Source organism: Asterias amurensis, chromosome 2 (assembly GCF_032118995.1).
Source record: "Asterias amurensis chromosome 2, ASM3211899v1".
In the NCBI taxonomy this organism is placed as follows: Eukaryota; Metazoa; Echinodermata; class Asteroidea; order Forcipulatida; family Asteriidae; genus Asterias; species Asterias amurensis.
In genome coordinates, this window is record NC_092649.1 from 15,337,028 (window position 1) to 15,363,154 (window position 26,127).

At 38.9% G+C, this 26,127-nt stretch overlaps 1 protein-coding gene across 1 annotated transcript; it reads left to right on the plus strand.

Annotated features, from left to right (window-relative positions):
* Positions 1-88: 88 nt before the first annotated feature.
* LOC139954589 (DNA replication licensing factor mcm2-like) lies at positions 89-21,842 on the plus strand. Its single transcript, XM_071954469.1, has 18 exons — positions 89-159; positions 1,371-1,558; positions 1,935-2,104; positions 2,325-2,410; positions 2,983-3,157; positions 4,308-4,527; positions 5,826-6,033; positions 7,302-7,436; positions 8,337-8,528; positions 8,828-8,921; positions 9,379-9,629; positions 10,036-10,200; positions 10,694-10,768; positions 10,907-10,990; positions 12,064-12,216; positions 17,467-17,649; positions 18,603-18,758; positions 20,561-21,842. Exons 1-18 carry the CDS (start codon positions 154-156, stop codon positions 20,669-20,671), a joined length of 2,652 nt encoding a protein of 883 aa, XP_071810570.1. The 5' UTR covers positions 89-153; the 3' UTR covers positions 20,672-21,842.
* Positions 21,843-26,127: the final 4,285 nt, after the last annotated feature.

The window sequence follows — 26,127 nt, forward strand, 5'->3', positions numbered from 1 at the left end:
GTCATCGTTGACCCGATAAAAATGCATATTCATCGTTTAAAACCCAAACGTGCATAATTAGCAACCTTTGACCTTCACAAAGCTTCGCGCGCTTTTCGATCACGAGTTGTCTTTTCTCAGTGTCATTTATCGAAGTGCGGGAATCTCATCGACATGGCGGTAAGTAAATTCGGTATTATTTCTCTTTTTTAAAGGCTTAATAGTCGTCGAGAGATACATATTACGAAAAAATGATTTCAGTAGAATTACATGGGACATTTTGGTGACGGTTTTATTCCTGAAAGGTCGTACAAACATTGTCAAAACATTTGGGTGCACATGTTCGCTTTGTTTTTGTCTGTTTGTTGGTTGGGTATTTAAACTTTAAGTTAGTGTGTGTACAATACAAAGCAAGGGAGCATTAGATTATACAGGGTTGGTAAGGTCAGGGTGAATCCCATACTAAAAATCTAAATTGTTAGTAAATTTTAGTCCGAGATTCCTTAGAGAATATGACGTTAGTTTATGAAGCTCAATTGTATTTCATAAACTAGAAATAAAAATGTAAATATTAGTTAGATTTAGAAGTAGAGTGCAACCATTTTATTTTGTCCGGAAACAATTCCCTTTGAAATGAAATGAAGCCTTGTTCGTAATATTGATCGTAATATTTTATTGTAGTAAAATGTAACAGCTGGTTTATTTTGTGGGGGATGTTGCTACAGTAAAAAAAATAGGGACAAAGTGTTTACGTGCTGAGAATTGTGCATTTTTTTGTACTATTTTCTTCTGACTCACAATCATGACAATAAATAAATAATGGCTTAAAGCCAGTGAACACTATTGGTAATTGTCAAAGACCAGTCTTCTCACTTGGTGTATCTCAACATATGCATAAAATAGCAAATCTGTGAAATTTGAGCTCAACACGTCGTTGAAGTTGAAGATAACATGGAGAATAATGAAAGAAAAAAACACCCTTGTCACACGATATTGTGTGGGTTAAGATGCTCATTTCTAGACCTCAAATTCTTAACCTGAGGGTCTCAATAATCAAATTCGTGGAAAATTACTTCCTTCTCGAAAACTACTCCACTTCAGAGACAGAGGGAGACAGTTCTCACAATGTTTTATACTAATACTACCAACCTCTCCCCATTACTTGTTACCAAGAAAGGTTTTATGCTAATAAATATTTTGAGTAATTGCCAATAGTGTCCTCTGCCTTTAAGCCCAAATTTTCACAGGTTGTTATTTCATATGTTTAGTTGATCAAACAAAACATGTCCACCATCTTCGACTGTTTTGTCAGCTACACCAATCCTGTATTTTTTTCCCATGTTCCCACTTAAAAAAATAATAATAAAGCACTGGATTTTAAATTTCCACAGGAACCAAGTTCACCAGGACCTTTCTCCGATGCGACAAGTCATGATCGTTCCATTGGGGCGCCCTCAAGCAGCCCTGGACGAAGTGATCTTCCACCATTCCAAGATGAATCCGAGATTCGAGGCGAGGAAGAGATCGTTCAGGAGGAGGATGAAGACGGAGAGGAATTGTTTGGAGATGGAATGGAAAGGTACAACATCACTGACAGAACCTGTATAAACCCCTTGCAATACGCGCAGCGTACTCACACGCGCCTATCCTACCGTCATTTTGGTTGTCAAAACCGTATACAAACACGCATAAAAGAGAGTTGACGCCCGAAATTATGCGCATTGTTCGAAGGTGCGTTCTGTAATGTGTGAGAAATCAATAAAACCCCTTGCATACTGCGCAACGCTACAGGTAAGCTGAGGTCAACCCCAAAGTTTCTGGTTCACATACATAACGAGCACCCTTGTTAAAGGTTTCCTTAAGCTTGCAAGCTACAGTGATTAAGTGAGGTCGCTCTAGAGGCATACTTGGTTTCATCACCAAAATAAAAGAATAATTTGATGTTTATTTGACAGAGACTATCGTGTCATTCCGGAGCTGGACACGTATGACATCAATAACCTCGATCAAGACGAGTACGATTCTATGGCACCAGAAGAGAGAGCCGAGGCTGAAAGACTGATGAGGAAAAGAGATCGGGAGGAAGCCATAGCAACAGGGCGCATGAGACCTGGACTCTTATACGGTACGTCAAGTTTCATTCAAATATTACTGTACTTACTTGTGTAGTCGGGGCATGGTTGGCTTGTGCTTAAAGTGCTCGCCTCTTACCACTGCGACCCTGGTTCGATACCCGGCCAGGGGTAATATGTGAGTTGAGTTGTGCTGTGGTTCTCTGCTGTGCCAAGTTTTATATTTGTTAATAGTTGATTAATTGAACCCATTTTTATTTTCTCTGACTTCAGAGGATAGTGATGATGAAGATGAGAGGCCAACGAGGCGGAGACGTCTTGCTGAGAGGGCTGCAGAAGGAGTTGAAGATGATGAAGAGGTAGATAAGAAGCAAAGTTATTTCATTTGTATTGGTTAATTATAGTAATATTAGCTTGTGTCGTAACTTGGGTCTGATCCCTGGCCACTCGGCAGCTAACGGTTGTATGGCATCTGAATGGCACCTCGAACAAAGATATTGATTAGAAGGGAGGCCGGAAGGGTCCATATGCCAGACTGTATACTCATCCGACCCAGTTAGAATATTGTTACCATTCAGATTTTTGAGATGCTCCTAAATGAACCCTCAAATATTTGTTGCTAATCCTCCCATATTTTTGGGGGTTGTAGCTTGACCGAGTTAGAGGTTGGCTATAAATTAACAAAATTTGAAGTCTACCAAAGGTGAGCTGATCAACAAAATTGAGTTTGCACTTTTGATTGTGTTTGTTCTCTTTGACATTTGATACTCTATATCATCAGCTGTGTCTTAGATCAATGCATAGTGGAAATTTTTGGCCTGGCTCGCCCAGCACCGCCCAACGTGGCTACAGCACATTTTGTTGCTAATCCGCCCATATTCGTTGCTATCTTCTCAACCACCTTTCTTGCTTATTCTCCCACCTCATTTAGATGATTGAGAGTATAGAGAATCTTGAAGACATGAAGGGACACACCGTCAGGGAATGGGTCTCCATGGCTGGGCCTCGTCTGGAAATATACAACCGCTTCAAAAACTTCCTGCGTACTTTTGTCGACGATAAAGGCCACAACTTATATCGAGAGAAGATTCGACAGATGTGTGAAGGTACAACTCTTGCCTAATATTTCAACAGGGCTTAAATTTTACACTTGGTGGTTTCAGTGTCCGGCCAGTAAACTCAAGACAGGACAAGTCAGTTCAGTCAGTTCAACATCTTTGTCTCAAAAGAATGATGTTCAAATGTTGAGTTTGATATCTTTCAATCCTGCATATCACCCATAAAATAGAAGTGATAAATCTTATAACCCTTAAGCCCGGTTCATACTTCCTGCGAATGCGAATGCGATACGAATGTTGACGTCACAAATTCGCAACGAAAAAATTCGCAGCAGTTCAACTTTGCTCAACTCACTTGCGAATATCGCTGCGAAAGGAGGGTTGTGACATCAAATTCGCTTCGCATTCGCATGAAGTATGAACCGGGCTTTAGTGTTAAAAAAACACAACTTCCAGTCTATTCTCATTTTGATTCTTGTCTTGTAAATAAAATCCCGGTCCGGTAAAAATTTTGAGCGACAAGTCCTGCGATTTTGAGGTACAAGTCTCCCCCTCCCCCCCCAAAAAAAAAATAAAATATTGAGCTCTGATACATATTTTGACATAAGAGTTTTTAGTAAATTCTACATTACCCTTGGATCAATGTCCAACATGCCTTTTTGTCTGCCACAATCACCATGTTGGGTGTCAAATTGTTGCCAATTCTCTACCATTTACACAAGTTTTAAACCATACATATTTAAAGATTTTAACAAAGATTAAAGTCATTATACACTTTCGGAACAGAAAAAAAAGTGAAAGTTCAAAGATTTACAAGGGTTTACAGAAGGTAATGGTGAAAGACTTCTCTTGAAATATTATTCCATGAAATGCTTTACTTTTTAAGAAAACATTGAAACAATTATCAATTCTCGTTGTCGAGAATTACGGATTTATTGTAAACACATGTCATGACACGGCGAAACGTGCGGAATCAAGGGTGGGTTTTCCCCGGTATTTTCTCCCGACTCCGATGACCGATTGAGCATAAATTTTCACAGGTTTCTTATTTTTTATATCAGTTGTGATACACGAAGTGTGGGCCTTTGATCAATACTGTTTACCGAAAGTGTCCAAAGGCTTTAACAAGTCAATATTTTTTTTTCTTTTATGTTATGAATCAATCTGATGAGATGGATTTTTGTATTTTATCTTACAGGTAACAAAGAGAGTCTTGTCATTGACTACAATATTTTGGCGTCTCAAGAGCAAGTTCTCGCTTACTTCCTACCCGAGGCTCCAGCCGAGATGCTGAAGATCTTTGACGAGGCAGCCAAGGAGGTTGTCCTGTACATGTTCCCGAAGTACGAGCAGATCGCCAAGGAGATCCACGTCAGGATTGCTGAGCTGCCTCTGGTAGAAGAGCTACGGTCACTCAGGTGGGAAACAAATCAAAAACATTCCTTTCTACTTGAAAAATCAACATATTACATAAAGTTATGTGGCGTGTACTGGACGAGCGGATAAAAGCAGCGGACTTAATAAGCTCGGTACCCAATTTTATAGAGCTGCTTAAACACAAAAGTAGCTAAGCAAGACAAAGGTATGCTTTCCAGAGTAAGGTTACCAGCCAAACTACCATGTCCCATGTTTAATTTGTGACTGGTATCCTGCTCGTTTGTGCCTTGCAGACAATTGTTAAGCAATATTTTCTGCTTAAGCAGCTCTAAGAAATTGAGCCAAGGTGTTTCTGATTAGCAGAGTGTGGGCTGGTCCAAGCCATTGGTTCTGTCTGTTGTGTAATAATTGTGAAAGAACCCAGTGCGCTTATAAAAAAAGAGAAGGGGCTCGCCCCAGTGTTCTTGGTTTGGTGGGCTGCGTATTGCACCACCCGCAGCCCCTTGTAAACCATTACAGGGTGCTACGCAGTGGAATGTGTCTCATACCTCAAAATGTAGCTCCACTTACCTCGCAGGACAAAATACTGAGCGCTTTGGAACGTTCCTAGTGGTGGGATAAAGGGTTATATGAGAAAAGAGAAGGGCTTCACCCCGGTGTTCCTGGTTTGATTGGCTGCACTGAAAGAGTTAAAAGAGTTTCTTTTGCAAAGCCAATGTTTTATTGAATGTCAGAATATCATATCTTCAATAAGAAAAATAATAACTACACAGCATTTATAAAGGCGCACTAAATCTGGTGTAAAATCATTCAAAGGCGCCGGTCAAGATGGAAAACAGGAAATTCTCAAGTGTTAGGGAAAGCAAGTGTGAACAGGTGTGTCTTGAGTTGCTGCTGAAAGGTGGAGATGTTATATATTTCCCTGAGACTTTCAGGGAGTGAATTCCAGAGCCTGGGTGCTGTAATGGAAAAACCCCTGTCCCTGTAGCTGGCTAGACAAGATCGGGAAACAAGGAGCATGTTACTTGTGAATCTAAGACCTGCCGTCAATTTCACAAAGAGTTAGGACTCGTCTTATTTCGAGTTAGGACGAGTTACTCTTCCTAACATAGGATTAATCGTAATTTCTGCATGCTACAGTGGCTGGGACTCGTCCTAAGTCCTAAGATTAGTCTTAAGTTAGGAAGAGTTTTGTGAAATCGGCCCCTGGTCTTGTAGTATGGGTAGTCAACAGGTTTTGAATGTAGGGTGGGGCTGAACCTTGGAGTGCCTTGAAAGTGAGAATGATTACTCCCGATTTTAATGACAATTTGTACAATATTCCTCTTCTCCTGTCCAGACAACTACATCTGAACCAGTTGATCCGAACGAGTGGGGTAGTCACAAGCGCTACTGGTATCTTGCCTCAGCTCAGCATGATCAAGTATAACTGTCCAAAGTGCGGCTTTGTGTTGGGACCGTTCTATCAGAATCAGAACCAAGAGGTGCGACCTGGGTCATGTCCAGAGTGCCAATCGGGAGGGCCATTTGAAATCAACATGGAGGAGGTGAGTTACACCCATAGAGTTATGTATGAGAACTAGAGGGCGCATACATGCGACCCGTCATGCGCGCAGGCGGCCATTTTCTAGTGTTCAATAAACACATACTCCAACGTGTGTTTCATATTTAACGCCCCTACAGAATGGCGTGGGCTTGTCTCCTTGCGGTCCCGTCGCGTTTGCGCAAGAAGCATCACCAGTGCACCCCAACTCTATGGTTACACCCGGTTCAGACAGGCTCTCCACAGAGTTGTGGCGAACCAAATAGATTAGAAGCGACTCTGGGTAGACCCGAACTTAACATTTACATTAGGTATGGCTCATGCCAAGATCGACGTCTGAAACCAAAGTGCTTCAGAGTCGTTCTGACTGACTGCAACAGTCAACCTTTCGACTTCTAGCGCTTCCAGTCGCTCCTAACTGTTTTAGTTGTCAAACTTTCATGTACGTAATTCACAATTTCGTTCGACGCAACTCTGGAGCGCATGTCTGAAACGGGTGTTAGATAACTTTTTGTAGATCAATTTTGTTTGGCCATGACATGAATCCCCACTCACTGTGATTGAAGATGTATGTTATATATTTTACCTGTAGAAATTTCAGCTTCACTAGTCGTCACAGTTTTTGAGAAGAAAAAAAAAGTGAAAAATCACAGAGCAATGTTTTTAAGGAGAGTCGCTACAATTCGTTGCACATGCCAAAATGATTTTTGTCTCACTGCGACAACAATTATTTTTGTGAAACTATTTTACCCATTGCTCAAAGACTACAGTACCTCAGCAAGTAATATTTTAAGGGAAGCTTTCTACCATCATTATCTTTAAATCGTGCAAGTTTAAATATTTGGACACTTGTGTTTTGTGTTGTACAAATACATTTGGTAGTCACTATTCAAAATGAGCGGCAATAAAAAACTAACTGGGTTAGAATAGAAGTACAGCACATTTCATTAGACTAAAGCATTTCGAGGAACATTTCACTTTGACATAATGTGATTATGGAAAAAATAAGTTTTTATCTCCAAAATTTGAGTGTTACTGACAATAACTTTCTTTGATTTTGTATTCCATTTGTTAAATATTTTTCCTGCTTGGACTAAACCGCTCCGTATTTTCGGCACTATCACAAAAAACGCTACCATCTTTTTTAATGAAAGTTCCACAGGTTAGTTTTATATCTACATTTATATAGATGATTAATCAAAGTCTTTTTGGATTTTTGACTAAAAACTCAACTTTACGAAACAAGACTTTTTATTTATTTTTGTCTTGCAGACTTTGTACAAGAACTACCAGAGAATTACTATCCAGGAGAGCCCAGGCAAAGTGTCTGCTGGTCGTCTGCCTAGATCCAAGGATGCCATCTTGTTGTCAGATTTGGTGGATAGCTGTAAACCGGGAGATGATATCGTGAGTTCAAATTTTAAAGGGACATATTGCCTTGGATTGGATGCTTTGTGCCTCAAAAAAGTGTTTGTAATGAAATGAATTGAAATGTATATGGCTGAAGAGATGGTGGTATTCCTTTTTGGCTTTGTGAACTATTAACACTGTCTGCCATTATTAAGAACCAAATGTTTGCTTCCACATAGTGGGCGACAACATTAATATGCCAGTTCATCGCAGGTTAACGGCCCGTTCACACAGGCCCCGATAACGAGAACAATAAAAATGCACACCCTTGATTGGTTAACAAGCCTGGGCGTATTTTGAGTGGAGCAATTCAACCAATCGAGGGAATGCATTTTTATCGTATCGGTTTGGTGTCTGGTTATCGGGGTCTTTGTGACTGGGCCTTTACTCCCCAACCCGCCGGTACCCCATTTGTACTCTTAGGTGGAGAGAAGCAATTATGATAAAGTGGTTTGCCCAAGGACACAAGCGTCACACTGACCCTGACCAGGGCAGGATTCGAGCCAGCATGCTGTGTAAATTACAGAACTGTAGTCTACCGTCCTAGATTGCTCGACGGTGATACCCAAAACTCTCAGAGGTATTATACAGGGATGAGATTGTTCAAACTTTTGTCTGAATTCAGAGCTTTTTATGTCGCCCTGGTGAAGAAAATCAGACAAATTTTTTTCCACAAATAAAGAAATCCTGCTCATTGGTCAACTTCTCTAGTGCTTTGGATACTGTTTCCAAAAGCTCCTTGGAATCTATAACCCCAGGGGTTACCAAGCGGTAGAAATGGCATCATTTCAACAAACCTTTGAATTTGTATCTAAGTTTCAGACTGTTTTGTTGGTCATGATTCTCAAAGCTGTTGTACTCCATGTATAATGACAATCGTACAATTTGTACTTTCAGGAATTGACTGGGGTTTATCACAATAACTACGACGGCTCGTTAAACACAGCCAATGGTTTCCCAGTGTTTGCTACGGTCATCCAAGCTAACTACATCACTAAGAAGGACGACAAGATGGCGGTCGGGAGCATGACAGATGAAGACGTCAAAGCAATTGTCGCTCTATCTAAAGATGAACGCATCGGAGAAAGGGTAGGATTTATATAATAAACAACTACATAAATTTTCTTTTTAAATTTTACTTTTAGAATTGCTGGTGTTTCATTATTATAATATTACAGATACTAATTTTTATGTAGCACTTTCTCGCAGGCTCTATAAAACTCATGATTTCTAAAGGTCTTTTCAGAATAGTCAATGTTAAACACTTTTGATTTCATTCAAAATTGTTCTGACCCACCCATCCAAAGTTTTCTGTAAAAAAAAAACCATTGGAACTTTTTTTTTTAAACCACCTGATGGATTCAACTTGTTCCGTTTTGCAATTTCAGATATTTTGTAGTATTGCACCTTCCATATATGGCCATGATGACATCAAGAGGGGTCTCTCTTTAGCCCTGTTTGGAGGGGAACCCAAAAACCCTGGTAAGATTTGTCATTTATATGTTTATGCTCTTCGTTCGTTCTTTTCTTACAACTTCGATGACCAAATTGAGCCCAAATTTTCACAGGGTTATTTATTATTTGATGCATTTGTTGTGATACACCAAGTGAAGATACTGATCTTTGACATTTACAAAAACTAATACAATAAAAACAACTGCATTTCTCTATAAAGCGCTCAGAGGAAACAAAAGAATAATTACATAATATGATGGATTGAACTGAAATGTTTTTGAGTCCTGAAACGAGATAGTTATCTGGTTATAGCTTATTTGATGTGTAGAGGGAGATTGTTCCATAAATGAGGTCCAGTCATTTGAAAAACTTTGTTGACCATTTGTTTCGGTGGCAGTATGTGGGATTACCAGGGTGTCTTCCAGTAGGAGTGCTATACCCTGCCCTCTAGTCTCACTGATGATTGTTCATTCTGTTTACGCAGGTCAGAAACACAAGGTCCGTGGTGACATCAACATTCTCCTTTGCGGTGATCCCGGTACAGCCAAGTCACAATTCTTGAAGTATGTTGAGAAGACGGCTAGCAGGGCAGTATTCACCACCGGTCAAGGTGCTTCGGCCGTCGGTCTGACCGCGTATGTCCAGAGGAATCCCGTCTCAAGGGAATGGACGCTAGAAGCTGGGGCCTTGGTCTTGGCTGATAAGGGAGTTTGTATTATCGACGAGTTTGATAAGGTAAGAGGGATTCATCAAATGAGTTTATATCTAAATTGAGTGGTGTATAAATGGGGCTTGGCTTGGCCATGCAGTACGCCAGGGTGGTCCTGCAGCAGCAGTGCTTGATGGAACCCCTCTTGGACGCCGTGGTTGGGATTGGTAGACCAAAACTCTGCTGCTTGGATGAACTCACCAGTTGGAGTGGCCTCAGCGTGGCTGAACTGACTGCGGCGGCGTCAAGTTTTCATAAGATGAACCCAATGTAAATGTTTTGCTAAGTTTGCCTGTTTTTATTTAGGTCGACCTCGTGCTGCTCCTTATCTATTTGGTTCTGAGCGACTCTGGCGGGTCTCTCTGAAACGGGTAAAAGATAGGAAAAAAATAGGAAGTAAAAACCCTAATTCTCCCTTATTGAACACTGTAGATGAACGACAATGATCGAACCAGTATACATGAAGCTATGGAACAACAGAGTATCTCTATATCTAAGGCTGGTATTGTCACGTCTCTGCATGCCCGATGCAGCATCATGGCCGCCGCTAACCCTATTGGAGGACGTTACAATCAATCTATGACATTCTCAGAAAACGTAAGTAGTAACATAAGAAGAAACCAGGGTCAAGGGTCGAAATTGCCACTAGCCCGCTAGCCCGGGACTACCAGATTTACAGCCGGGCTACTCATTTTTCCAGTTTTATAGCCCAACGGGCTAGTGGAAAAATAATGCAAAAATCATCATCACAAACAATAAAGAACTATGTTATTGGTGTATTGTAAAGTTTGAGCCGTGACGCGAGACATATAATGTGTCTTTCGGGCTACCAAAATCTAATCAGGGCTACTAAAAATTATTGGTCACTAGCCCTGCTGACTACCATGGAAATACACTTAATTTCGACCCCTGAGGGTGGAGCGGTAATGAATGGCCCTCATTTGGTGCTCAATGTGTGGTTTCTGGGGAGAAAGTACTAAAGATACAGTGCTTACACTCATAGGTGTAATGGTCAAAAAAAAAAATACTATTCTCTATTCCTGAAGCAAGTTTAACATCTATAACATTTTTTAACTTTTTTTCTGTCCAGGTTGATCTTACAGAACCTATTTTGTCCCGTTTTGACATATTATGCGTTGTACGAGACATTGTGGATCCAGTTAAGGTAATTATGTACAGCTTTGTGAGTTTTCGTTTGAGTTCCTCGCCTATGAAATTCTTCGTAAAGTGTAAAGGGTAAAAACCTAATTGTATTCTTAAAAAAAAACTAACATCTATTTATCATTCTTGTTTGTGTGTTTAGGATGAGATGTTAGCAAAGTTTGTGACGGACAGTCATATGAGACATCATCCATCAAACAGCGGAGAACTGGAAGAGAACCTACCCGTAAGTATTCTATTTAATCTGGAAAACCTAAAGTGCTTGGCACAAATTGCAGGAAAAACTTAAAGTATGCAAACTGTTTGTACATCTCTGCTGGGCCCAATTTCATAGAGCTGCTTAAACACAAAAATAGCTAAGCACAGCAAAATAATGTGGTAACCAGCCAAAATACCATTTCACATGCACCAGTTGTGACTGGTATCATGCTCACTTTTGCTTAGCAGGAAAATGTTGAGCACAATTCCCTGCTTATAGCAGCTCCATGAAATTGTTGTTTTTAGCAAACAACTTTTTTTCTTTTCTTTTTTCTGTTAGTAATTGTCAACTGGTTTCTTTTTATTCATTTTGTTTTTCACCCATATACACCGATGTGTGTTAGCACTGTATATTCAGTACTTACCTGAGTTCTGTAAACAAAATCACAGGCATATTACTCAGGTGGGATTCGAACCCATGACCTTTGCAATTTCAGGGCAGTCTCTTACCAACTTGGATCTTGTTGTTTAGTGTCCCAACTGAATGGTGATAATTTTCATCCTAAAGTGTTGTTTTATTCATATGTAATATGTTTTAATGTGCATTTGACTTGACTGCAAATCTGCGTGTGAAATGAAATGTCGGTATATGGAGTTATCTGCAAACCTTAAAATCTGTTGGAAGACTACAAATTTTACGTCGAAGTGTGTCACTCTTTAAATTTTGCTTGCCAAGGTTTTTTTCTGGATCTACAGGAAGTTTCAACACCAATGCACCATATCATGCTGAGAGTCTATCCCTGCTGTCAATACATTTTATATATTAATGTGCACTATTATTGAAAATATTATTGTTTTCTACATATTAATCATTGTTATAAATTATTAATTTTATGATATACGAATAATTGTTTTTAATTAGGTACATGTATGTATTTGTTGAGGGACATAAGTGGTCAGACATAGGAAAAGAATCTATTTTATCTTTTGTTTCCAAGTTGGCTGTAAAATTATTTTCTTAAGCTCTGAAGCTCCGTTGAGTGATAGAGCTGCGCCACAATAAAAAATTGAATCGTTATTATTTGTATTTTGTCAACTCAGGAGCTGCCTACAACCTCAGGCTTAGAGAAGATCCCCCAAGAACTGCTCAAAAAGTACATCATTTATGCCAAGGAGAAGGTTCATCCCAAGTTGCATCGCATGGATCAGGATAAAGTAGCTAAGATGTACTCTGAGCTCAGGAGAGAATCTATGGTTAGTGTAGTTTGAGTTAAAGTAGCTAACATGTACTCTGAGCTCAGGAGAGAAACTATGGTTAGTGTAGTGTGAGTTAAAGTAGCTAAGATGTACTCTGAGCTCAGGAGAGAATCTATGGTTAGTGTAGCGTGAATTAAAGTAGCTAAGATGTACTCTGAGCTCAGGCGAGAATCTATGGTTAGTGTAGTGTGAATTAAAGTAGCTAAGATGTACTCTGAGCTCAGGCGAGAACCTATGAATAGTGTAGTGTGAATTAAAGTAGCTAACATGTACTCTGAGCTCAGGCGAGAATCTATGGTTAGTGTAGTGTGAATTAAAGTAGCTAAGATGTACTCTGAGCTCAGGCGAGAATCTATGGTTAGTTGTAGTGTGAATTAAAGTAGCCAACATGTACTCTGAGCTCAGGCGAGAATCTATGGTTAGTTGTAGTGTGAGTTAAAGTAGCTAACATGTACTCTGAGCTCAGGCGAGAATCTATGGTTAGTGTAGTGTGAATTAAAGTAGCTAAGATGTACTCTGAGCTCAGGCGAGAATCTATGAATAGTGTAGTGTGAATTGAAGTAGCTAACATGTACTCTGAGCTCAGGCGAGAATCTATGAATAGTGTAGTGTGAATTAAAGTAGCTAAGATGTACTCTGAGCTCAGGCGAGAATCTATGGTTAGTGTAGTTTGAGTTAAAGTAGCTAAGATGTACTCTGAGCTCAGGCGAGAATCTATGGTTAGTTGTAGTGTGAGTTAAAGTAGCTAACATGTACTCTGAGCTCAGGAGAGCATCTATGGTTAGTTGTAGTGTGAATTAAAGTAGCTAACATGTACTCTGAGCTCAGGCGAGAATCTATGGTTAGTTGTAGTGTGAGTTAAAGTAGCTAACATGTACTCTGAGCTCAGGAGAGAATCTATGGTAAGTGTAGTGTGAATTAAAGTAGCTAACATGTACTCTGAGCTCAGGAGAGAATCTATGGTTAGTTGTAGTGTGAATTAAAGTAGCTAACATGTACTCTGAGCTCAGGCGAGAATCTATGGTTAGTTGTAGTGTGAATTAAAGTAGCTAAGATGTACTCTGAGCTCAGGCGAGAATCTATGGTAAGTTGTAGTGTGAATTAAAGTAGCTAACATGTACTCTGAGCTCAGGAGAGAATCTATGGTTAGGTGTAGTGTGAATTGAAGTAGCTAACATGTACTCTGAGCTTAGGCGAGAATCTATGGTTAGTTGTAGTGTGAATTAAAGTAGCTAACATGTACTCTGAGCTCAGGAGAGAATTTATGGTTAGTGTAGTGTGAGTTAAAGTAGCTAACATGTACTCTAAGCTCAGGAGAGAATCTATGGTTAGTGTAGTGTGAATTAAAGTAGCTAAGATGTACTCTGAGCTCAGGCGAGAATCTATGAATAGTGTAGTGTGAATTAAAGTAGCTAACATGTACTCTGAGCTCAGGCGAGAATCTATGGTTAGTGTAGTGTGAATTAAAGTAGCTAAGATGTACTCTGAGCTCAGGAGAGAATCTATGGTTAGTTGTAGTGTGAATTAAAGTAGCTAACATGTACTCTGAGCTCAGGCGAGAATCTATGGTTAGTGTAGTGTGAATTAAAGTAGCTAAGATGTACTCTGAGCTCAGGAGAGAATCTATGGTTAGTTGTAGTGTGAATTAAAGTAGCTAACATGTACTCTGAGCTCAGGCGAGAATCTATGGTTAGTTGTAGTGTGAATTAAAGTAGCTAACATGTACTCTATGCTCAGGAGAGAATCTATGGTTAGTTGTAGTGTGAATTAAAGTAGCTAAGATGTACTCTGAGCTAAGGCGAGAATCTATGAATAGTGTAGTGTGAATTAAAGTAGCTAAGATGTACTCTGAGCTCAGGAGAGCATCTATGGTTAGTTGTAGTGTGAATTAAAGTAGCTAAGATGTACTCTGAGCTCAGGCGAGAATCTATGGTTAGTTGTAGTGTGAGTTAAAGTAGCTAACATGTACTCTGAGCTCAGGCGAGAATCTATGGTTAGTGTAGTGTGAATTAAAGTAGCTAAGATGTACTCTGAGCTCAGGCGAGAATCTATGAATAGTGTAGTGTGAATTGAAGTAGCTAACATGTACTCTGAGCTCAGGCGAGAATCTATGAATAGTGTAGTGTGAATTGAAGTAGCTAACATGTACTCTAAGCTCAGGAGAGAATCTATGGTTAGTTGTAGTGTGAATTGAAGTAGCTAACATGTACTCTGAGCTCAGGGGAGAATCTATGGTTAGGTGTAGTGTGAATTAAAGTAGCTAAGATGTACTCTGAGCTCAGGCGAGAATCTATGGTTAGTTGTAGTGTGAGTTAAAGTAGCTAACATGTACTCTGAGCTCAGGAGAGCATCTATGGTTAGTTGTAGTGTGAATTAAAGTAGCTAACATGTACTCTGAGCTCGGGCGAGAATCTATGGTTAGTTGTAGTGTGAGTTAAAGTAGCTAACATGTACTCTGAGCTCAGGAGAGAATCTATGGTTAGTGTAGTGTGAATTAAAGTAGCCAACATGTACTCTGAGCTCAGGAGAGAATCTATGGTTAGTTGTAGTGTGAATTAAAGTAGCTAACATGTACTCTGAGCTCAGGCGAGAATCTATGGTTAGTTGTGTGAATTAAAGTAGCTAACATGTACTTTGAGCTCAGGCGAGAATCTATGGTAAGTTGTAGTGTGAATTAAAGTAGCTAACATGTACTCTGAGCTCAGGAGAGAATCTATGGTTAGGTGTAGTGTGAATTGAAGTAGCTAACATGTACTCTGAGCTTAGGCGAGAATCTATGGTTAGTTGTAGTGTGAATTAAAGTAGCTAACATGTACTCTGAGCTCAGGAGAGAATTTATGGTTAGTGTAGTGTGAGTTTAAGTAGCTAACATGTACTCTAAGCTCAGGAGAGAATCTATGGTTAGTTGTAGTGTGAATTAAAGTAGCTAACATGTTCTCTGAGCTCAGGCGAGAATCTATGGTTAGTTGTAGTGTGAGTTAAAGTAGCTAACATGTACTCTGAGCTCAGGCGAGAATCTATGGTTAGTGTAGTGTGAATTAAAGTAGCTAAGATGTACTCTGAGCTCAGGCGAGAATCTATGGTTAGTTGTAGTGTGAATTAAAGTAGCTAACATGTACTCTGAGCTCAGGCGAGAATCTATGGTTAGTTGTAGTGTGAATTAAAGTAGCTAAGATGTACTCTGAGCTCAGGCGAGAATCTATGAATAGTGTAGTGTGAATTGAAGTAGCTAACATGTACTCTGAGCTCAGGCGAGAATCTATGAATAGTGTAGTGTGAATTGAAGTAGCTAACATGTACTCTGAGCTCAGGAGAGAATCTATGGTTAGTTGTAGTGTGAATTAAAGTAGCTAACATGTACTCTGAGCTCAGGCGAGAATCTATGGTTAGTGTAGTTTGAGTTAAAGTAGCTAAGATGTACTCTGAGCTCAGGCGAGAATCTATGGTTAGTTGTAGTGTGAGTTAAAGTAGCTAACATGTACTCTGAGCTCAGGAGAGAATCTATGGTTAGTTGTAGTGTGAATTAAAGTAGCTAACATGTACTCTGAGCTCAGGCGAGAATCTATGGTTAGTTGTAGTGTGAATTAAAGTAGCTAACATGTACTCTGAGCTCAGGAGAGAATCTATGGTTAGGTGTAGTGTGAATTGAAGTAGCTAACATGTACTCTGAGCTTAGGCGAGAATCTATGGTTAGTTGTAGTGTGAATTAAAGTAGCTAACATGTACTCTGAGCTCAGGAGAGAATTTATGGTTAGTGTAGTGTGAGTTAAAGTAGCTAACATGTACTCTAAGCTCAGGAGAGAATCTATGGTTAGTTGTAGTGTGAATTAAAGAAGCTAACATGTACTCTGAGCTCAGGAGAGAATCTATGGTTAGTTGTAGTGTGAGTTAAAGTAGCTAACATGTACTCTGAGCTCAGGCGAGAATCTATGGTTAGTGTAGTGTGAATTAAAGTAGCTAAGATGTACTCTGAGCTCAGGCGAGAATCTATGGTTAGTGTAGTTTGAGTTAAAGTAGCTAAGATGTACTCTGAGCTCAGGCGAGAATCTATGGTTAGTTGTAGTGTGAGTTAAAGTAGCTAACATGTACTCTGAGCTCAGGAGAGAATCTATGGTTAGTGTAGTTTGAGTTAAAGTAGCTAAGATGTACTCTGAGCTCAGGTGAGAATCTATGGTTAGTGTAGTTTGAGTTAAAGTAGCTAAGATGTACTCCGAGCTCAGGCGAGAATCTATGGTTAGTGTAGTTTGAGTTAAAGTAGCTAAGATGTACTCTGAGCTCAGGCGAGAATCTATGGTTAGTGTAGTTTGAGTTAAAGTAGCTAAGATGTACTCTGAGCTCAGGAGAGAATCTATGGTTAGTGTAGTTTGAGTTAAAGTAGCTAAGATGTACTCCGAGCTCAGGAGAGAATCTATGGTTTGTGTAGCGTGAATTAAAGTAGCTAAGATGTACTCTGAGCTCAGGCGAGAATCTATGGTTAGTGTAGCGTGAATTAAAGGCACAAACTTAATTGGTAAGAACAAAATGGTAACTACTGGTAAATACTCAAAATAATTATTAGCATAAAACCTTATTTGGTAACGAGTAATGGTGAGGTGTTAATAGTATAAAACACAGTAGTTTTCCATGACCTCGGATTTAGAATTTGAGGTATTGAAATAAAGCATCTGAAAGCACACAACTTCATGTGACAAGGGTGTTTTTTCTTTCATTATTATCTTACAACTTTGACTGTCCACTGTTTTTAAGATCACACATTTACATAAAAGTTACATGGTCTAATGATGACGATAGTTACCATCCATTGAACAATTTCTGTCTGAAATGTCTTATTTGATGAGAAATAATTAACACTAGTTTCTCGTTTGGAGTTAATCACTAAGTGAGCGTTTTATTCAGTTTCTTTTTTTGAATCGATGTCATGCAAAATGTGCAATCGATTTTACACTATTTTCTCGAGACCCAGATGGCTGATAGATCTGTACAGGTTTGTCAGCTTATGTACATGGTATGCTTACAACTGCCAGCAACAGTTTTGTTAGCAAAAACCAATTCTGTATATTGTTCCTAAATGGCACCAGACACTTTTGGTAATTACTTAAAATAATTGTTGCCATTAAAATGTACTTGGTAACGAGCAACGGAGAGCTGTTGATAGTATAAAACATTGTGAGAAATGGCTCACTGGTAAAATTTGTCTTTTGTTGATGAACCCAGCATTGTAAATGCTTTATGTTATTATCTTTACAGGCTACAGGAAGTATTCCAATTACAGTCCGACACATTGAATCTGTGATTCGTATGGCTGAATCTCATGCTCGGATGCATCTCAGAGAGTACGTGAATGAAGACGACGTCAACATGGCAATACGCATCATGCTGGAGAGCTTCATCGACACGCAGAAGTTTAGCGTCATGCGAAGTATGAGAAAGGTACGGTTGCCAACGGCGTGAATTATGAATACTAACTCCCTGGAGTGATGTGCTTTTAAAAGATTGGGGTACTTTTTGTAACACAAATTACAATGGCCAATTAACAATTACCTACACGGTTTAAAGATAATGATGTTAGAAGGCTTCCCTTAAATTGTACTTGCTGAAGTGCTGTAGTCTTTGAGAAATCAGTAAAACAATGTCGTACAAATTTGTTTACATGCTGAAGTAATTTTCGTCTCCGAAAATAATTTTTGTGACTTAAAGGCAGTGGACAATATTGGTAATTGTCAAAGACCAGTCTTCTCACTTGGTTTATCTCAACATATGCATAAAATAACAAACCTGGGAAAATTTGAGCTCAATCGGTCATCAAAGTTGCGAGATAATGATAGAAGAAAACACCCTTGTCACACGAAGTGTGCGTTTAGATGGTTGATTTCGAGACCTCAAGTTCTAAACTATGGTTAGTTGTAGTGTGAATTAACTTCTAAACTTGAGGTCTCGAAATCAAATTCGTGGAAAATTACTTCTTTCTCCAAAACTATGGCACTTCAGAGGGAGCTGTTTCTCACAATGTTTTATAACACCAACCTGTCCCCATTACTTGTCACCAAGCAAGGTTTTATGGTAATAATTATTTTGAGTAATTACCAATAGTGTCCACTGCCTTTAATTTACTCATTTCTCAAAAACCAAAGGACCTCAGTAAGTAATATTTCAAGGGACGCTTTCTACCTTCATTATTTTCAATCTGTGTTATTTTAATGTAAATCTTTGGACATTGTGTTTTGTGTCCTGCAAAAAGTACCCAGACCCTTTAAATATATTCATAAATCATGAAATCTCGAAAGAAGAAAACTCTTATTGTTTTCTTTTACTTGCGTTCAGGTAGATCTTTTGTGTGGATTAGTTTTGTTTGTTTACATCAATGTCTTTCTCTTTTCTTGTAGAATTTCTCAAGATATCTAAGCTTCCGTCGAGACAACAACGAGCTTCTCCTGTTCATCTTGAAGCAACTTGTGACGGAGCAGGCAACGTTTTATCGGACTCGTTATGGTGCCGACCAAGATGTCATCGAAATATCCGACAAAGATCTAGCTGACAAGGTACGGAAAAAAAAAGAAAAACAATTTCCAAGATGATGTTTCCTTGAATTTGTTGATATCAAATATTGTTAGTTTGTACCAAGCTGTGAAGCCATTACTACCTGTTTACCTTCCACAGATTGCCACGCATTTTGCATTGACTTTGGACAATTTATGATTTTTTTTTATTTATTTATTTTTTTTATTCAAATTCTGTTGTTGTGTGATAAATGGACGTGTGGGGCAAACTGAGAGGGATAATGTTGACTTTTGGGGTACACTGAAGTTAGGGCATACAAGCTGTTATGTTGGCTTGTTGGGCAAACTGAAAGTGTGTGGGCGCGCAAGCCAGTAATGGACCGATCCGGCATATCAATCAAACTGTGCACGTTCCCCCATTTGACCAATCACAGCAATGATTGTGGTCAGACAAACTTGGTCATGCGTGCGCGTATATTTGGCACGTGCGGCAGAATCGTGCAGAATGTCATTGGGAGTGTTCGTACACGTGTCTTGCTCACGTGCGCGGTGCGCGGAGCTTAGTGGAAAGCCGGAACGGTCCATTGGCTTGTGGGCCAAACTTAAAGGGTGTGCGCTAGCTGATATGTTGGCTTGTTGGGTACACTGATGAGAGGGCATGCAACCTGTTATGTTGGTTTATTGGGCACACTCGGGGTGTGCGCAAGCCATTATATTTGCTTGTGGGGCAAACTTAAAAGGCGAGCGCAAGCTAATATTTTGGCTGGAGTCCTCTAAGTGTCAAACCTTGACAAGAATTTAGATGACAGTGCTGCACACATTCAAATTTGCAGGTGACACGGCTTTCTCAGTAGCTACTCACTCAGTAGCTCAACATTTGTGCTTGTATCTTTTCCATCAGTTCAAATGATGACTCAAATTATCATGCCAAGTCACTGGAGTGTGGGTTCGAATCCCGGTCGTGACACTTGCGTCCTTGAGCAAGATACTTTACTATAGTTGCTTCTCTTCACCCAGGGGTATAAATGGGTTCAAAAGCCTTCAGAGCGCCACGACAGCTCTGAGCTGTATACTCCCTATAGGGAGCTGAGAAAGATTAAAGGGATGTTATTGGCCCAGTGACCAGGGGACTAATGTAAAGCGCATTGATACGATTTATTGTGAAATGTGCCATATATGAATTTGTTGTTACTATTATTATTATTATTATCATCTTTTTTTATCTTGAGATTCCTAACTTATATTTCCTTGTTTTATTTGATCTTTGCTGGAGTTCATCTCGGCGGCGCACCGTAACCTTTCAAAAATGTATAATTAACGGTATTACTATGCTATTATTAATGCAGTCACAATTGCCAAAATGATTTTTGTTCTAGTTCTAGTATGAAATAATTTGTCTGTTTGGCACTTAGCTCTAATTAACTTGTTTTTCTTTAGATAGGAACTTCAGATCATTTCATACGATACTTGTGGTGTACTTGTCTATATTTGGGGGTTGGGGTTTTAGGCTGTTTCAGACAGCATTTTTATTGTTGATTGTAGCAATACTTATTTGTATAATAAATATACTTAATGGTTTTCTTTTCTTCTGTAATGGTTTGTTCTATTTTGCCTTGCCTGATTGTCTTCTCACTTTGATATTCTTTATTTATTGAATTCTTTGATTGTAATTCTTATGTCTTTTTTTTGTTTTGAGTAATGACTTGCAATATAATAGTGGATTTAGTTAGGAGTAGATAGTAAAAGATTGAATGGGTTCGTAACTCAAATAGAGAACCTTATGCTAATGAAAGAAGTTCATTTCCTAGTGTACTAAAATTTGCTTATTCTCGCACTTATTTCAGGCTCGTCAGATAAACATACACAACTTGGTTCAATTCTTTGACTGTGAGATCTTCAAGGCTCATAAATTCACTCACGACAGTCGACGGAAGCTGATCATACAGACCCTCTGAGAGTGAAGATGTCTTCATCCAGACATCGACAAAGACGGGACAAGGAGCACTTTAGGTCAGACTGGTGCCTTGCCAAGACACTTTGTATCTTGTGCATCTTTTGTCATTGTGTACATGTAGTTTGTCCTCGGGAGCTGCACATCGCCGTCTCAGTGCTGTAAGGTCTTAAACTGCAATTTCATACTCGTAACAGTCAAAAGGTTGATAAATGAAAAATGCGAATCGAGTTTGAAAAAATTAATCAAAATCCACAAGTAATTTTTTTTTTTTTTACAAACTGAATGTTATTTTTGGCAACAATTACCTTGGTGACCACTCTTGATTAATAAACTCCATTTACCAGGAGCTCCAAAACTTGCAAAAGCAATTTATAAGATCCGTTTTTACAAACCGCATTAATGACCTTATAGTTCTGAGCGGACGGCATGGGATACCAACGCCACTTTGGGAATTTCTTCAATGTGTTGAATTTTTACCAAAATGTTTGATAAATCATAAAGTTCATAAATTGGAATAATAATTATAATATTTTGTGATATAAATTGAATGTGTACAGTTTGTAATGCTTCATTCCAAAAAGGTTACTAAGCTTGTTGTTAGGTCTGTCATTGCAGAAACATTGTGACTTCAAAAAGAAAATTTATGCTAAAAATGAAAAAATATACTTTATGATAAGAATGTTCCAAATGTACACTTGGTAAATTCGGTGAAATCGACAGCTGGTTTGATATCAGTTTTCTAAAAATGGATGTTACATTAAAAGGGTTAAATGTAGTTACGCAAAAAAAATATTGTGCATCTGTACATTTCTTAAACCATGTAAATATTTTGACACATTTCAAATGTCCGCTCAGATCATAGAGGTTTTGTTGGCTTATAGCAAAACCCTGAATTAGTGTAACTATCATTTTGTTATCTTTTTCTAGATTTCAGTTTATACTAAACATCAGTCTGAAAGCTTAGCTGCCAACTGGGTCTTAAGAAAAGGGCACTCACTTTCGAACATTTTGAACTTTTGACTTGGTAAAAGTAGGCTTGGAAAAAGCATTTATGGAGAATGAAAATGTTCCTTTAGTGGTTTATCAAACACTTAGCATGGAATGTAAATACCAGTCAATGCTTTAGAACATTATTGATCGTTGTGAACACAATAAATTTCTTGTTTTTTTTGGTACTGAAATGAAGTATTTGTCACTTTTATTTTAGTTGTTGAGTTTTAAGTTGAGAATTTTATTATGTTGTATGGCACCAATTTTATGCATGGCCTATGTATACATTTTGGTATAATACAAATGTAAATGATTTTTTGGTTCAATTGTTTATCGCAACAGTTTTGGTTGTAGATGGCGCATGCCTCCAGGTGAATCGTAAATCTGTACTAGGGCCTAATTCACACTGGCTTTTGACTCTTGTTGAGGTTGTTCTTTAATGGCTTCTACATTCCTATTTTAGATCTTTTCTTATTGTTTTCCAACATTCACCACTCTTTTCTACAAGCAGCCGAGTTGCACAAAATTGATACCGGATAATGGAACAAATTATAAATTCTTTGAAAATGATTTCCACAATTCGCTATGAACAATATCAAGAAATGTCGATTTCTTTTGGGTGGCAAATATTATTCGTCGGTTATTTTGATTTATTTGGTAGAATTTGTAATAAATTACAAATTATTTGTATGTTTTAACCAGTGAATGAAGGCCCCTATATATTTGCCAACCATGGTAAGCAAAATGTGCTTTGGTCGCAACCAAATTAATTTGGTGAGACCAATCTTAAACTGCCTAAATCCGGCCGACAGAATTTTTGAACATTTTTAGTGAGCCATGTCCGTCAACGAATAAACTACTGGCGCAAAATTTAGAAGTCTGCTAATACACACAAGACAACCAAAAGTTTAAAGGCTGTTTCCGAAAAAAAAAAAAAATGTTTTGAGATGAGTTTTGAATTGGGAACAAGTAGTATCTTCTTATAAGAAATGAAGTGGGATGCCCAGCCAAAAGAGATAGCCCGGCGCAACAGTTGTACCCGTGTTTAAAAAATATTGTGAGGTTTTGTGCTACCACTCGGCAAGCAATTTATTGTTGCACAAAATAGTTTTCCTTTTTACATATCAGATGTTCGCTATTACTTTTGACGTTCTCTGATATAATATTTGGATCTGTCAATTAACAAAGTTGAAAGTTGAAGGGGGAAAAAAGATATTAGAATAATAATTAATTAAAATAACAATCCAAATGACAATATTTGTTCATTCTTATTATACCCTAGGAAGACCTATAATGAGTCATCAAAACGTTGTTTTCCAGAGGTGCCCATCAGCTACAAACAAACCTTCTTTTTAAGACTAAGAACATTAAAAAGACACAAACGATACTGACGTAATCATTTATATTAATTAGACTTATAGTTACGTACTTGTATATACGTACATAATTAACAAAAGTAGGGGCCATCCAGATTAGTCGATGTTTTAAGTAGATTGTTTTTCTTGGATATTGTGGAAGAGTGGATTAAAGAAATAACTGAAAATAGAAGTTCAGACTTTTTAAAAACAAATACAACTATAAGGAAAAGGAAGGAGGAAGAAAAAATAATTAGCCGGCCAATACCATCAAAGTTTGTTGTTTAAGAAAGAGAAACTATTTGAGACTTTTGAGACCTTGATACGTGGTTGATTTGTGGCATTACTCTGTTTTTTATTGTAAAGATTATTATATTAAGAAATTTTGGGTGGGTTGGTTTGGTCAAACCAATTTCGAAAAAGAAAAACCTGTTTGTGATTTTTGTCTGGGGTAAAACTAAAAGAATTCGCAGGAAAAAAACCGATCGAAAGGTGGGCGTGCGAGTTGTAAAGTTCACCATTTGATTGTTTTTTGTAGGTTGTTTGAGTTAGTTGAACGCACACCCTCCGGATCGGCCTCAAAATTCCACCACATGTCAATTACTACCACACAATATGTATATATATGGCGATTACTGAGTGAAGTTTCTACTCATGGCTAGAAATCCTTCACAAGCAAAAAGTGCAATAAAGTTTACATTGTATTTCCTAAATATATTGACAATCATCTTACGAGAATTGTTATATAAATCATTGATAATTTACATTATATCTAGGAAGTATATGTCAACGCAATGTCCATTCCAGTATATTTCTTCATTCTAAAACTACAGTTTTAAAGCAGTTCCGCATTTTCAGTCATGACACTTGAACATGACCTTTTGTCTAGCTGCTATCCGTGACGTCACTCATGACCTTCCCTCGAGAGCTTTCGTGTCATCAATGGTCGTGCGAGTTCCTAGAACCTATAGATCGACACTACATACTGATAAACATGATAAAGTACTGTAACGATTCCGGGGTGGGGTATGGTTCTTATGAATTTAACCAAGCCGCCACTCTGGAATCTGAAGAAGCCACAGGGGAAGGATGAAACATATTATTGGGGGATTGTCCTTAAACTCTACTGATGAGGCACATTGAAATAAATCAACTGTTTCAAACAGAGGGTTGACATTAACCGCAAGGAACTATACACAGTGTGTATTATACAAATATTGACTGCTTCGAGTGCTATGGTTAAAACTATGACTCCCGAGGTGATCCACGGAGCGTTCTATTTTCCCGAGGCGAAGCCGAGGGAAAATAGAACGCTCCGGGGATCACCGAGGGAGTCATAGTTTTTAACCATTGCACGAGTAAAAGCAGTCAATATTTGTTTTATAACACCCCAAACATTTCTAAAACCTGTATTATTATTATTAAGTTACAGACCTGAATGCTACAATCCACGGACGACGCGAACACAGATTGCAAACACGTTTACCTACTGTGTTGCATGTAGTGTCGGACAATCCGAAATGGTTACAGACTATTAATTTATCATCCTCGTACACGCAACGGACGTCTGGGTAATGCACGCCGTGTGCTAGTCTGTCGGACTAGCGCACGGCGCCATGTGCTAGTCTTCGGACTAGCGCATGGCAAACCGACGCTCTATCACACGGCCGTCGTCTAGCAAAACTAAGACATGTCATGTGACGCGCTCTAAACCAATGAGCAGGCACAATACTTGCAAGGGGTGTTATAATATTCAATCATGTTCAATCACAAAATGTACATAGCGCCCTCTCTTGATTTAAACGGTATTTACTTAAGGTAATCTGCAACCAACCAGGGCCCAATTTCATAGAGCTGCTTAAGCAAAAAATTTTGCTTAAGCAAAAAAACATTGCTTAGTAAAATCAGATTACCGGCCAAGACTCCACTCAATTGTTATGCTAAGTAAACAACAGCTAAATACTAGTCATAAGCAATGTGTATGGCATGACTAGCCACGCTACCATGTATTGCTGCGTGCGAATGATGAACCAGCGAACTGGGGCCAATTTCATAGAGCTGCTTAAGCAAAAAATTTGCTTAAGCACGAAAATAGCTCGCTTATTTTACACATGTGTAAAATAAGCGAGCTATTTTCGTGCTTAAGCAAATTTTTTGCTTAAGCAGCTCTATGAAATTGGCCCCAGTTCGCTGGTTCACCATTCGCACGCAGCAGTACATGGTAGCGTGGCTGCTCGTGTTGTAGTAGTTATCTAATGAGATTCGCCAATAAAGTGAGTAGCATCGTTTGCGTGCGTGTGTGTACTTGAATGGTCTTGAGTTCTTGAGGTCTTGAATGGTCTTGAGTTCATGAGGTCTTGAGGTCTTGAGTGGCGATCTCTAGTCTGGAAGCGACTGAGCCCCGATCCGAGCTCTGGTTTTCGTCCCCTTTTAAAGCCTAGCAGAAGTACGCGCTGCACGCAGCTTGCCTAAGCCAGAGAACTGATTGGTTAATATTTATAAGCGTTAAGAAGACAATGTTAACACCTTTGGTAGCGTGCGCGCTAGCAGTTTGTAAGCGTGGGCGTAAAGCGCACGCGAACGCACAGCCCAATACGCCCAACCTAATGTGTGAACACTAATAGACTGTGCAAGTCTCGCGCGCACCGGAGCGAGAAAACACGACAACTGAAGAACTTTATTTTTTTGTGAATCAAAACTTTGCTTTAATTTATTCTTCATGCCGAATCTGAACAACAAAAATACCCATTAGAGCTTGTTTAAATAAGTTTTAGCTTTTTAAACAAATACACAATTATCGGTTAAAGTCTATGTATGGACACAAGTAAAACTCTGGGACAAGGATGTTTGTTTGATTTTAAATGTTTTGAAACCCCTTTTGTAAATCTATGCCCGAATGTGAAACTACTGAAAGCTGGTTTATACGCGGACGCACGATGGTCGCAAGGCCGTTAGATAAACGCGTGACGCAGTTTAAAGAGGAAGCCGACGCCTAAACGACCAATGAAAAGGCTTTTCACCCCGCGCGACCGAAACAAGCGTCTGCGTAAGTTTCGTGATCGGAGATGGGCACAAATTCTTAATTTTTACCAAGTAACCTGACCCGAGGTCA